Consider the following 15,811-nt stretch of genomic DNA (forward strand, 5'->3'; position numbering starts at 1 on the left):
TATTTAATTAATTAAAGTATTTTTTTAATAAAAGTGAGTACTTAAAGATATCATTTTTGTCGAAGTAGGTATTTAAAATATTTTTAGTTAACATAGGTACCTAAAATATATTATCTTTTTTATTTAAGTACTTAAAGTATTATTTTACTAATATCACACGTCAACTTTTTAGAACTTATATAAAAATACTTGAATACTTTAAGTACCTATTTTGACCAAAAAAATATTTTATGTATCTATTTTGATTGAAATGATAACTTAAAGTATTTTGACCAAAAATACTTTATGTACTTAGGTGAAAAATATGGTATACTTTAGATACTTGTTTATGGTGTAAGCCTAATTCTTCATTTTGATACTTTTGAGTCTTTATAATTTAATCATATTATTCTTACATTATTTAAATCGGAATAGAGGGATTAAAACTGACTAAATCAGAGTACATAGATTAAATTCATAACATATGTATAGTATAGGTACTAATAAAAAATTGACCTAGATTTTTTCATCACTTGGGTTGATTTATGCTTGTCCAATCATTCTGAGGTTGCTGTTAAGAGGTGAGAGTTCAAATATCTGAGGGTGTGAAAATGAAATCGAATGGGCTCCTATACTAAATAAACCATTGGGGTTTTTTTTAATTAATGATTGATATTTGATTTATTAATCAATTAATTCAGATCGAATTTTATCGAGTTACATTATGAGAGCGATCCTCCTAACCAAATTTACTAAATACATAAACGCTAGTATTCGATCCCATGATATTGCTTAAAGACTCTAATGTCTCATCCTATATAAACTATTTGAGTCTTAATTTCAACTTTGAAATTTCGGGGGAAATCGCAGGCCTTAGTATCGAACTTTTACTTTAAAACCCACCCTAGGTCTTAGACGTCACAACATTTGGGCCTTATACTTTTGAACGGGCCCTTTTTATATTTTAATATATTATATCATTTATATGATGTAATTAATTAAATTTATGATGACATATAATTCTATAATGTAAGTATTAAAACAAAACTAAAATTTTAATGTATTAAAAATAAAGAAACAAAATAAAATTGTTAAATGCTGAATTAAAAATAAAATAAATATTTTCTGAAAAATAATATAAACAAACTAAACATTGATTTTAATTAATTATTTATAATTGAATATAGATGGATTTGAATAAATTTTGAAGCCGATGTTAGGTTTGGGTAGGCATAAAATATGCTATTCTATGCTGTTTGGGATGCCGGAAAATAAGGGGTAAGTATTCAATTTAGTCGAATTAAAACATTTTGAGTTAATTAAATTGACGAGACATGTTTTATAACTCAAATTTTATTTAAATAAAATTTTGAGTTAAATTTCTGTAAATATTTATAATTTCATGATACTATTTGATCCTAATTTAAATGGTTTTATATAATCATATATCATGTAAAGTTGAGAGACTCGAATCAGACTTAAAAATCAATCTACTAATTACTAAAAGTTTTGAGTTACTTGAGTTTATTTTATAATTGAACTCAAGTTTAATTTTTTGAACCAAATTTATAAAATTACGAGTTGAATTAAGTTGAATATAATTTTTTAAATCGAACCAAATAAAAAAATATATTTTTTAGTTGAATCAAATTTTATTTAACCTTACCAAAAAAATGTTAATCACTTAATTCATCTCTATAAACTATATAGATAGTCATCCATAGTCGTGATTATATTTTAGCCTTAGAATTGAATCTACCGCTGAAGCAATTTTATCTTAGAATAACCTAATTATGTGTAGGCTATGTAACACCCTAATTCGATACAATCTAAAAACCTAATAGATTAGAATATCACACGTAACCATCGAAGTGACTAATTTTTTTAAAAAACATTTTATTTACATCCATAAATCTCATCAAGGTAAAATATATCTAGTATGTTTACAAAATACGGGGAAGCTCTCAATAATAATATCTATAATAATAGAATTCAAAAGAGTTATGACTAGACACTACATAAAGGTTTATGATAGTACATGTCACTGTAATACTCACGACAAACTCTAGAAGCTGATCAAGTCTGGACTCCTGAATTTGACGACAAGCTCCTCGGATTGGCACCTACGAACCTGCGCATAGAAACACATTCCATAAGCTGAGCTCACAAGCTCAATGCCACACAAATAACCCAACTATACTACATGCATTCAACATATGAGCATGCTACGTGCATAGTTATAAATCATGTGTACATTTATCAGAGAATGAAAGTAAGCATCATGATGTAGCTCGAGTTCATCATAACATCACAGGACTCACACCCTTATTTTCTTATTAAGGGTATTTCAGTTAAGACATGGGTCACATAGCATCAGCATCTTACGATATCTTAGGCTAGGTCCAAGTTACATAGGGTCGGCACCTTGCCAAGCCAGTCTACTCCTATCAAATACTTGGGACGTGTTTGAGTCTCATAGCATCAGGACATCATCCAACTAGCATTTTAAGTGCCCAAGCACTTGTTTGGATATATCCGGATAATCCTCATTCTATCACACAAACGTCATATAAAGTGACTCGGATATCCTCATCAGTTCCCGAGCATCAAACCAAAGCATAAGTCTAATGGAATCTTACCTCATTAAGATCTTATGTTATCACACAATTGTTAAGGTTTATACTTGTATTCTTATTGGAGAGTTTTCCTCTCAACAAAAACCCCACCTTCTTCCTTCTACAACAAGCTAGGCTTACCGCCTAAATATTCACGATAGAATCGATACTCCCCTTCTAGGGTGTAAATACTTCCCTGAGTATCGGTACCAAAATTACATTCAATGTTTTGGAAAATGCTCCAGTATCGATACCCCTATTGAGAGTATCAATATTCTACCCTCAGTATCGATACTCCCAGTACCAATACAAAATTACTTTTGATGTTTTGAAAAAACCCGGTACCGATACCTCGAGAGTATTGATATTATACCCTCGACTTTCACAAATCTTTAGGGGTAAATCACTCTAATAGTCCTCTCTCATCTATTTTCATTTCAAAAATGCTCCATTTTTACTTTAATGGGCTCAAATCAAGCTCAATCCATTTCATACTTGGGCAAGGGCCTCACACAAGTCTAATGGTTAGCTCAAAACTACTAACCCGGGAATTGGGCATCTCATGGTAGGACTAATTAATCCACATAATCAGTTGTAGATTAATGACGTTCGAGATACCAATTATTGTTGCAACTGTTGCCCTTGATTGCTTATTGGATGCAATGTATGTCCAAGTTTTCATTGAACCATGAACCATGCTATAATAAACTCTAATTATGGTTTACGCAATCTTTAAAATCAAAACGATTGATTTAGGGGAAACCAAACATACAAGTACATGTCTTTATAGTGCACGATAATAGTGACGCCCCTTAATTAAAGGAGTTAATGCGGTTTTAATTTAATACTAGTAAAGTTGAGTTTTGAAAAATATAATAATATAATCACTGATTTTTAATTTAATAATTGATTAAGTTAGATCAAGTATTGCAAAAACAACAACAACAACAAAACCCTATTCCGATATGCAATGGGATAAGTGGGAGGTAGGGTAGTAGGCTGTCCACCAACGCCAGGTTGAGAGCAGGTTCCGTGGAAGACCTCCGGCCAGTAAAAAAATTAATAATAAAGATAAAATGTAATGCATGCTTAAATAAATAAATAAAATACGTAGTTGAACAATCTTCATATGCAGTCCTCATATGCACGTCTTTAATGGGAAGTAATCCCTGCAAATAAACCCCTGCATAAAAATATCTGCATATAGACAGAAACGTAAGACCCGACCAAAAATATAAAGATGAAACATGATGAGCAGTATACACAGAATTCAACGATAGCAGGCTTCGAGAAGGGATAAAGTCAAATGGGTTAGAACTTAAACTAAGGGAACACTACTCCGCTACCTTAGTTCTAGGCCTTCATAAATTCCAATGCTAGAAACGTATAAAAAGTACAATTAATGAAATTACTACAAAGGCAATAAAAGAAGACTAAGATGATACACCCAATGGATGTGACTCGCCCTACTCGGCTACCATGGTCTTAAGTCGCCATAATTTCCTATCAGAGGTCATGTCCTCAGTAAGGTCTAAATCCTTCAAATCAGATCTCAAGCAATCTTCCCATTTCCGCCTTGGTCGACCTCTCCTTCTGGTACCGTCGACTGTAATCGACTCTACCCTCCTAACCGCATCCAATGGTTGTCGTCTTTGGACATGCCCAAACCACCGTAGTCTTCCCTCTTTCAATTTTTCGGATACAGGCACCACCCCCAAGGACATCCTAATAGCAGAGTTTGGTGTCATGTACCACAGAGTCCTACCACATACCCATCGAAGCATTCTCATTTCTGAGGCCTCCATCTTCCTTACGTGATCCTTCTTGATAGCCCAACATTCTGATCCATACAGCAACACTGGTCTTATTGCCATTCTATAAAATTTTCCCTTAAGTTTTAGAGGTACCTTCTTGTCACACAAAACTCCAGTAGCAGCCCTCCACTTTAGCCATCCCGCCTTTATACGGTGTGAAACGTCTTCATCTACACCCCCATCTTTACGTATCATAAACCCTAGGTACTTGAAACAATCCTTTGAGGGGAGAACGTGTCCTTTTAAGCATATATCTACATCTTCATCGTTTTGGTTCCCACTGAAGTTTGAACATAAATACTCTGTCTTTTCAATATTGATCCTTAGACCTTTTTCTTCCAAAGCTGTTTTCCAGGTAGACAGTCTACTATTCAGCTCGGTTTTTGTTTCAGCCACTAAGACAATGTCGTCAGCGAAAAGCATACACCATGGAACACCGTCTGGTGTCGTACAATAGATGTCGTCCATAATCAAAGCGAAGATGTTCAGGTCAAGTCAGATTCAGATTTAGGGTGGAAAATACCCGACCCGACCCAAAAAAAATATAATTTTACCTTATATATTTAGAAATAATTACAATAATATCCCTCTATATATATTATTTTTTTCCATTAAATCACTATTGTTATTGAATAAAAATGATATTTTTTATTATTTTGGGTCGGTTCAGATCGAGTTTGAATTTTATCTTAAAATATCGCGTCAGGTTCAGGTCAGGTCGGATGAAAGACGTAAAATTTTCGGGTCGGATCAAGTTGGCCGATCCGACCCAATCCCAACTCATGCACATCCCTATATTTAACTCTTAAAAACAATAAAAGTGGATATAAAAAAAATAATAGAAACCTTAATTAAACAATTTTTGTCAGAGTGGATTTGGAAATTCAAGCTTGCACGCTCTGAAGCGTAACTTTGAAGTGTAAACAGCCGCTGCACGCTTCGAAGCCAGTGGTCCTTTTTTATTTTTTATCCCCCACTTTTAAACCATTTCTTCTACGCCTTTGCTTGTAATGAGCGCCGGACCAATAAAAATTGAAATAAAATGATCAATTTCACTAAATTATTATTCAAAATTTAAATTATTTCTTAAATTTCATAACACTCTAATTAAAATCCTTAACATTATTAATTTTTTAACACTTCATATCTAAATTGCATGTTCCATAAAACCGATAAAAACAACATTGTTTTCAGTTTTTCCTACATTCCGGTTTCCTCTGAATTTTTAAGCTTTTTTGTTCTGATCTGCGGGTGATTTCCACGAAATGGATACAACGATACGTTGTATGAAAAACGACAGAGACATGTAAGGAAGATTGATGAATAAAAGGGCAAAGTTTTATGCACCAACTTCACTTTGTCTTTAAACCAACGTTGTGCTTGACCACTTTCTTGCTTTGGAAGTGCTTGCTTGCAGCTTGAGGGGCCTTGCTTTAGATTTCCCCCCCTGCCTTTTGTTCCTTTCGGTGCTTCTCTCCTTATTTATAGCTTTAGCTTCATTCACAAGTTGAGAGAGAGAAGGGTAGAGCAATGGAGAAAATGTCGGGGCTGGGCCACCTCTTCATGACCATCTTCCTCCATACATTCGCCACCTTCATGGTGATTCCCGCCATCACGGATGTCACAATGGCGGCGCTTTGCCCCGGACAAGACGAATGCTCTATCGCCATTTACACCTCCGGGTTACAACATGCGGTAACAATAATGTCTTCTTTTTACGTTCTATTTTCTTTCTTGCATTTGTTTATGTGTATCTTTAATTTTTCAAACTCAGTTTTGCTTCAGATCTCTTTTATTATTAATATACAATAAAAATATCAAAATATTAAAGGATTTAAAAAGTAATACGAAATAAACATATAAATTGAGTCGACTCGTAATTATGTTCAATGACGAGATTATTTTATACACGGAAGAATCTCTCTTTAACCTATCTCTAATTCCCCCCTTAATTTATATAATAATTTAAAATTTTATAAATCAATTATGAATCGTTCTCTCTTTCTAAATAAATTATATTTGTATTCCAAATCAGTACCAACTCCATCTTTGACTACATCCCTGGAGATATAGCTCAATAATTTATTCCGAATTAGCATTATAACTCCATCTTTGGCTACATCCTTGGAGACATAGCTCAATGAGTAAAACTACTTGGTCATTGTCATTACAAGTTGTGTAAAAGTCCAAGGTGTCCTTAATTGCATCTTATTGAAGTAATTGGGTCATTAATGACAATCGGAAGGTAACGTGTGGCTTGTAAAGTGAAACCTTCACCATCACCAATATTGAGCGTTAGGAAGCAACAAGGATATCTTCAAATTCCAAAAAAAGTTAAAAACTCCATTTGTCTCGATCATTAAACCAAATTTCCCCTTAAATTTCAACATTCAAGATTTTCTTTTTTACTTTCGAGTACTTTCTGGGTCCACCCCATAGTAGATGTGGACCAAAGGCAAATCTTCTACTTTAATGAACCACAGTTAATAAATCATATAAATATATATCTACATAAATTTTTGTTTGAGAATTAGGTACATCTGTTTTTTTTTTCTTGTCTTAATAAATGTTAGGTACATAGTTTTCTTTTGCCTCTAGGCTCGAGACAAGTCTCTTTATGCAATCCATTGAAAAAGGTATTAGAGGTAAATATTGGTCGGATTAAATTAAATTTTCTACATATTCGAACTCAAATTGGATATTATGTTTTTATATGTCATTTGATTTAGTTTAGATTTTAAGTAGTTCTATTTGATTCAAAAATTAATTTGATTTTAGAGTAATAATATGTATTCGATTTAACGCGCGCACACACACATATATAATGCTACGTATAGATCTCATTTTTTTATAAAACGTAGAATTAATTGAAAAAATATAAAAAAATATTATTACAATTATTATTAAATATATAAAAGATAATCTATTATTATCCTGTATGGTAATTGATCATAGATCCGATATAAATTCGTAGATCTATATTTGTTTTATAGGGTTTGGATCTTAAAATTTTAGACCTGACGGATCCAGACCGAATCCGGATCCTCTGATTAAAGTACAGATCCAGTCCGAATTTGACACTAAAATAACGGGTATGGATCCATTTACCCTTTTATAGAGAAAATCACATTTGGTTTTAAAATATATATAAATGACATAATATGTTTTAAAATATATATAAATATTTTATAGAGGGAGATGCCTGAAGTCTTATAGGGTTAGTTCTTATAGGTTTTAAACTCGACTTGCAACAATAGAATGCTTCATAATCTACATTTTTAATGTTTGTGTTATTCAAAAGATATTTGTGTAATTGTGTTGAATTTTTTTCGAGACTTTAGTTTATCGTTTTTTTATTCTGTTATTAGCTGTACTGAAATTAATATTTTCTCCATTGAAGATATGATGTGAATTTAGTCAATGACAATTTTATTATGTTAAAAAATAGGTTGAATGGTCGTTTCTTAACAAACCCGTTTTGGACCTGAATATGTGAGATCCGATGGATGTGAATCTAGATCTGGGTCTCAATTTTCTAAACTCACGGATCCGGGACGGGTCTAAATCCAGGATATAAAAATAGTTCTAGATCTGGGTCTAGCTGGATCTATACCGGATCAAGATTTTTTATCTTAGTCGTGATTCAATTTTCAACTTAATAAAAATATCTCGTAAATCATTTTTGATCAAAATTTTCAAATCTAACTATCGTATCCATCCTTACGATTACGAAGGGCTGTATAGTGGAGTCACACACAATTACCAAGCAATAGTGAATAAATGTGTCACTATCGTTTAATATCTTTGAAGGGTCGCCACTACGCTAATTCAAACAATTATAAATAGACATGAATAGAAATTTTGAAATACTTGGAAAACATGATGGTGTTAAATCTAACTGAATTAACAGTAACCGAACTAATTAAAATTTTAAAATATTTAGTTAATAATCAGATTAAAATATTTGAAAAAGAAATTAATCTATCCAATTCCAAACTAATTTAAGTATTTGATTTCTCAATGCTCAATTTTGTTTCCATCTTCAAATACATGAATTTATTTTACACAATTTGAATTTAGAGTTTTATATTTTATAATTAATATGAATAATTACCATTTTTTAAATTAAACTAATCAATAACTAAAATTTTAAAATTATTGTAATTAAAGAAATTTTAACTATTAATCAAATTATATTTTATGTGGTGGATTAATTCTGTTTGAAACTTTGAATCCAACTTTTCACACCCTTACAAAACATGGATAAAAAGGTCAAAATGTCGGCCATTTTTTTCCCTTTTCGTGGTCGGTTGATCCCATGTTTCGACAACGCTTGGCGCATGAACCTGGAATTGCCTAGTGCGTAGTGTCAGTCTAGAGTTATTACGACAGTGAGAATTTGACATTTACCAATGGGTGTTTCTTGCTTACGTCGCTAGCTTCGAAAAAAGTGATTTAACAAGTGAGGTGCCAAATATTTTCTTCCGACATACTATCTGCTTCTTCTTCTTCAACCTTTTTCCTCTGAATTTTCTGAGCTGCTCCACATAAAGAGAGAGAGATAAAGATGTTAACGTTACCGGCTTTCACCCATCTTTGTGTGACATTCTTTCTCCATATCTTTGCGACTTTGATGGCGTCTCCGGTCATCGTCGATATCACCATGTTTGCTCTTTGTCCCGGAGAATCCGAATGCTCACTCGCGATTTACCTCACCGGGTTTCAACAGACGGTACTCGGTCGCAACTCCGTACTCTTCCCTTTTTTTCATCTAAACTCGTTGCATGCATCCATGGCAATTTTAGATAATGGTTTTATGGAGTACCATTTATGAGTTGGTAAGACAATTCAAAACACAATTTTACGTTAAATTTTAGTCGGTCTCAGCCCTTGCAACCGAGTATTTAGTTTACGTTTGGCTACATTTTTCAAGGTTAATGTTACAGGTTCCAAGCATGTGAGTCTTTTAGCACGGGGATAAATTTGTTTGAGATTAATCAAAGGAAACTTCCCCTTGGTTCCAGTGAAGGGGTTCATTCAGTTTTGTCTGTGCGTGGTCCACACATTTTTCTAACTTGTAATATCAGATATACAGCATAGTTTCTTCCTTCCCATTTCCGGAATCTCGTCTTTATGGAACTACACGAAGGGACATAAGATTTTTTTTTTGTCAGAGGACGAACTTTTATCGAATAACCTCAAACTATTCACATATATATTGGGGAAAAAAAGGGGGTTTTCTTATTTATGCTTTAAAATGTAACTCGAGTTGTGGAACAGAACATGTATAAAATAAACGAGCGTACGATTTTATGCAGATAATTGGGCTTGGATCCCTAGTGACGATGCCTCTCATTGGTAATCTCTCTGATAAGTATGGAAGGAAGGCGTTGCTGACAGTCCCCGTCACTCTAGCCATAATCCCATTAGGTAACATGAAAAGATTGATGCACGATGACGCATAATTGTTGAAGATAGAAATTGAATGGGATATGCTTGTTGTTTTTGTTGGCAGCCATATTGGCCTACAGCAGAAGCAGGAACTTCTTTTATGCCTACTATATCCTCAAGATTCTCACTGCCATGTTTTGTGAAGGAAGTGTTCTTTGTCTCTCCCTTGCTTATGTGGTAAACCTCTTCTATTTTTTTAGGCCGAGTCTAATGCTTTTCAGAGTCTGAGATTTCAGTTGTTTATTACAGGCAGACAATTTTCCGGAAGGTAGACGAGCATCGGCTTTCGGGATTCTTTCCGGCGTCGGATCATGTGCTTTTGTCTGCGGAACTCTGTCTACTCGTTTTCTCTCTACTGCCTCAACTTTCCAGGTTGCGACGGCAATGGCAATGCTGGCAGCGGTTTACATGAGGGTTTTCCTCCCTGATTCGATCGTAAACGACAATCTTTCTATTCCGATTATGTCGGAAGGAAAACTCAAAGGCATTGTTAATCAGGATGTGGAGTCCGACAAGAAAGTGCAGACGTTTAAAACCATGCCTTCAATCGAGGATATGCAGGCCTTGTTGAAGACAAGCTCAACATTTTCACAAGCCGCAATTGTTTCATTTTTCAGCAATCTGGCTGATGTCGGCCTCCAAGCTTCATTGCTGGTACATTTCCAATACTATATCAATAAGATTTTATATAAATAACAATTCGGAAGATGAACAAGTTGAAGTTCTCTTTGCAGTACTATTTAAAGGCCAGGTTTCACTTCAACAAAAATCAGTTTGCTGATTTAATGGTCATTACTGGAGTTGCAGGGACCATTTCCCAGGCATGTGGACTATGTTTCCATTCATTTGATTCATCTTTATTTGCAATTTTTTTCTTTTCTGTTGATCTGAAACTCAAAGCAATCATTTCAGCTCCTTCTCATGCCCTTACTGGTTCCTGTTCTTGGTGAAGAGAAATTGCTGGCCATAGGGATTTTCTTTAACTGTGCAAATGTAAGCTTATATGTTCTATTTATATCTGATACATTTATTGTCTGATCATATGATTTTTATGACATGACCACATGTTCCATTGATCTTATATTCCATATAATTTCTGGGGTTGAATGCAGATGATCGTTTACAGCATCGCATGGTCTTTCTGGGTAAATTTTGAAACTTAGAACTAACAATCTTATCATTTTCCTTCAGTTTGAATATGATCATCTCTCTGTTTTCCTTTGTTTCAACTAGCTTAAGTTATATATCTTAATACGGCTAATAGCCTAATACTTTCCTCTTTCGTAACATGACAGGTTCCTTATGCAGCAGCTATGTTTTCTTTGGTATATGTTTTTTCACAACCATGTGTAAGTTTTTCGCTTCATTTAATGTTACAAAATCTTCAAAAATCCGCCTTCTACTATATTTTTAACGTACTTTTTGCTTTGAGATTTGCAGATAAGGAGCATCGTGTCTAAACAAGTCGGGCCCTGTGAGCAGGTATTTGCAGATAAGGAGCATCGTGTCTAAATATGTGTCGGACACGGATATCTCCCTTCGGTTTTGTTTACTTGTTTGTTTAAAACAGACTAATGCCTTACTATTTTCTCAGGGGAAGGCTCAAGGGTTCATATCAGGCATAGGCTCCTTTGCCAATGTTGCTTCTCCCTTGGTTTTTTCCCCTCTAACATGTTAACTAAAATTCGACTGGACTTCTTCGGCTGTCTCATTCTAACTTTAGACTCACATAGTTTACTCATTAATCTTCCAGCTTTGTTCCTGTCGGATACAGCACCGTTTTATTTCCCCGGTTTCAGTATCATGTGTGTCGGGTTTGCCTTGGTAAGAACACCATTCGATCATAATCAGTATTATGTTCTAAGGCGAAAGCATTCAAGCATTGAACCGTGGATTGAGCTTGCGGGTTTGGTTTATTAATTAGAGATTCATTTGATGCAGATGATAGCCTTTGTCCAGAGTCTAATGATAAGGGCCGTTCCCCCAATTTCAAGCCAGAGAGTAGGCGACTGTCACTAAATGGTGATAAGCCAAGCAAGGTCTGAATTATGATTTACTGGACTTTGCATTATACGTATATATACACGTGTGTGCACGTATTAATACCCAGAAGATATGTTGAAGTACTACTTCTCGAGTCGAAACGGTGCCGATCGGTGCTGCGGAAGGGAGCCTCCTCTCCGTGGTCCGAAAAGCAAATGAATTATGATCCATTATGTAGCATGAGTGTCTTTATCTGGTCTTAGAATCTTGGAATTATGATCCCTTGAGCTTTGTAATATATGCCAGCTTTTAGTTAGCAGCTAGAGAGAAACAAGCATGTTTGGTTGGCATGAAGCTTTCCTGCAGGAGAAGTGCAAGAAATTAAGGATGTACTTGTCTGTTTTCTTTCAGTTTATAAAATTAAATTAAATTATCTGGAAAATAATAAACAAAAACCCGTTTTAGCTGCCGTTCCCTTTGAAACTCTCATCCATTTCACGTGAAAACAAATTAGAATCATAATCGATTAGGATCCTCTCTCTCACGCTGCCTACGCTGTTGAGTCGCAGCTTATCACGGATTCAAACATTTTTAGTAACAAATAAAAATAACTTATCAACTGATTAACTTTTAATATTATGATAATATTTTCAACTCAAATTATGGTTGTATCAACTGGAGAACCACCCGAGCATTCACCTCGCATGCAATGTTGCGGTTAAGCCATGATCCCATGCAATTGTCAATCTAATTCTAATCGCATGAAGCTCAACAGCCACATTAGTACAAGTATCCAAGTGGTAAAACTTAAAACCCACTCACCAGTTTCGCCTCTCAAAATACCGCCCGCTCCTAAGACCCCGTATTACCTTGACTAACTCCATCCGTATTTAAATTTAATCTTCCACGGCCCCCCGGAGGAGACCAAGCCACATTATATCTACATCATGATTGTATACTTGTATTTATTACCCTTGTTAAGAACTTAACACATTTAGTACATAAATTATTAATTTTGATCTATTTTAGTACTTAAATTTTTATTTTTTTTTAAAAAAAAATTAATGTTAAATTTTGAAAGGGGTTTTAAAATAAAACAAAAACTAAAGTATTTAACAACGGGGTATTAAAATGAAAAAAAATAAAACTTTAAATATGATTTTGAAAAAATTAAAAGTTTAGATACTAAAACAAATAAAAACTGATACTTTATGTACTAAATACATAATTTACCCAATATTATTTAATAAAAGGAATTGAGTGAATATTTTAATAAAAACCAGGTGAAGGAATTTGAGGATTGTCAATTTTGAGAGTCGTAAAAATGTTTTAACTTTTTTTACATGTAATCAATTTTGAAACTTCAAAAAAAAAATTGAAACTTAATTTTAAATCTAAAAAAAATTATTTTATGAATGATTAATCCTATCTAATTGACAACGATCGATGAAGATTTTGTTGTTAAAATCCTTACATATTTTCAAACAAAAAGATTTTCCAACCTAAAATCAATTATGACATTATTAATTAATAAAAAGATGACATGCCAACCAATTTAATGTAGCATGACATGCAATATCAAAACAATGTTATAAAGATAATAAAAATTAACGACCGAAAGATTCTTTTATTATAAATCAATAACGTGAGTAACGTTTATTAACAGCGGATGGATCATAACATAGTTTCGCGGCTACCTCCTGCGGGATGGTACAAATAGAACATTGATAGGGCACGTCGAATAGATTCGCGGCTACCTTCTGCGGTTTTGTAGCTTATGTTTTGCTAGTTTGTATTCACTTCTTTTCGTTCAAAAATATTAATGATAATGTAAGTAATGATGGTTTTGTAATTTTTAAACTTCAATAGTAAAATATGAAATTTATTCGAATTTTAGTAATTATTAATGTAATTTACCCATAAATATATAAATTGATGGTCGATGGTGCATACTAGAAGGGAATAAAAGATTTCGGAAAGGGATCGTTTGGTTCATGAAATGTAAAATTATCTTTGGAAATATGATTACCGGAATGTTATATTACTTATCATATTACTGGAAATATTGTATTACCTTGTTTGATTTTATTTGATAGGAATGTAAGATTACAATATTTGGTTGAAATAATAAGATTACAATGTTTGGTTGAAAGAAATAGAAAAAATATATGTTTTACAAAATTGTCCTTGAGATATATATTTTTTCTAACAAGTTTAATTCTCAATATTAAAGTCAAAATATTTACATGAAAGTTAATACAAAATATAAATTTTTATTATTTTTAATTTATATATTTTTAAATAAAATTTATACACAAATAATTTAATACATATTTTATTATTTAAAATTTTTTGTTTCTTTAAAAATACAGAAATTGAGAGATGTACATATTTACACCGATGTAACTATGTGTTTATTTTTAGGTATCAAGATATAGAGAGATGTACATACATACATCGATGTAATTATGTGTTAATTGCTACATTATTTTATTTTATTCATGGTATCTATTTGAGTTATACAACAGAATATCATATCAAAATATAATATGGAAAACCTTTATGAAAATTAATCATAAAAATAAACATAAAAAACACATAGCAAAGGTAAAACTTGAATCAAACATATACATAATAAATAATCAAAATTAAATTAAAAAATAAATATTTTTATTTTATATGTATCATATTATTTTATAATAAGTATTAAAAAATATGAAACCATTAAAAATAAATAAAAATAAATTTATAATCATGTAGTTATATATAAAAATAAGGATCATTTTAAAATAACTATATTACTTTAGACAATATTCATTCAAATATAATTTTCAGCCATTTGACATTGAACATTGATACCCTTGGCATTCTTGGTGCTCGGGCTCGGGACCTCAAAGAATAACAACAATTCCTTTACCACTAAGATTGCTCGGTTCGTGCTTGATGATATTTAAGAAAAGGAAGAGAATGACATTCTTGAGAAAAGACTAAAAAATTATCATATTGTTTGGATTACTTCATTACCTATAAGAGGGATTGCTTTTAAATAAAACATGATTTGAAAAATATATTTCCCCTAAGGGGCGTTTGGATCCAAAAAGAGATTATTACTAAGAGGAATAATTTTTCTAGAATCATATACCTATGTTTGGTTTAGAAGTATTTCCACCAAAAGGTAAAGAAGTATTGCCAATAGTGTTTTTTCCCCTTGCATTCATGGGAATCTCATTCCCTTGCATATCTTAAGTATTTAACAATTCTCGTCGAATTGGATAAAAATACTCTCAAAATAAAAGAAATATTTCAAAACTACCATTTCTTTTATGATAAATACATAATTTTACGTTTTAATTTTAATTTGCAACATTTTTTATGGTAGCACCACATTTTAGGTTGCAACTCTGTTGGAAACATTTTGATATTTCGATATAACAAATTAAGTTAAATGAATTTTAAGATTTTCCAAAAAGATTTTCTAAGTATATCGATATAATTATTCAAATATCAAAATATTACTTCAAATATTTCAAATGTCATTTTTAATCCTTACTCAAGTGTAAAATTAAATTTTAATCTTAAAATAATTTCAAAACGATTTTACAAAATATTTCGAACCATTTCAAAGCCAAAAATTCCAGATTGCTCAGAGGGAACCGATTCCCCCCCTGAATGGTTTGGCTCCGAGAAATTCCAGTATGCTCGGAGGAAACCGATTCCCCCCCAAGGGGGTACCGATTCCCCCTGATCAACGGTCGAAATATTTGAATTTTACACTTAGGAACCGATTCCCCATGAGGGGGTACCGATTCCCCCCACGCTCCAAGCATAAATATTAATTGTTTTCACACTTAAACGGCTCCAATAACTTCATTAATGATCCCCAACGTTCAGAAGTGATTCAAGGTGTATTTAAGCAAGCTTAAAAGCCATTGATCAACTACAAGAAACATCAAGCAACTAGAATCAAGA

General features: G+C 32.7%; 1 protein-coding gene across 1 annotated transcript; it reads left to right on the forward strand.

The window, feature by feature from the left end:
• The first annotated feature begins 5,923 nt into the window (after positions 1-5,923).
• LOC120157065 (hippocampus abundant transcript-like protein 1) lies at positions 5,924-12,223 on the forward strand. The gene is made up of 12 exons (XM_039168326.1): positions 5,924-6,103; positions 9,727-9,838; positions 9,924-10,036; positions 10,109-10,513; positions 10,594-10,680; positions 10,772-10,852; positions 10,972-11,004; positions 11,155-11,208; positions 11,300-11,341; positions 11,454-11,532; positions 11,613-11,683; positions 11,801-12,223. Exons 1-12 carry the CDS (start codon positions 5,939-5,941, stop codon positions 11,876-11,878), a joined length of 1,320 nt encoding a protein of 439 aa, XP_039024257.1. The 5' UTR covers positions 5,924-5,938; the 3' UTR covers positions 11,879-12,223.
• The last annotated feature ends 3,588 nt before the right edge of the window (positions 12,224-15,811 follow it).

The sequence above is a fragment of the Hibiscus syriacus genome, unplaced genomic scaffold (assembly GCF_006381635.1).
Source record: "Hibiscus syriacus cultivar Baekdansim isolate YM2019G1 unplaced genomic scaffold, ASM638163v2 tig00002840_pilon, whole genome shotgun sequence".
Lineage (NCBI taxonomy): Eukaryota > Viridiplantae > Streptophyta > Magnoliopsida > Malvales > Malvaceae > Hibiscus > Hibiscus syriacus.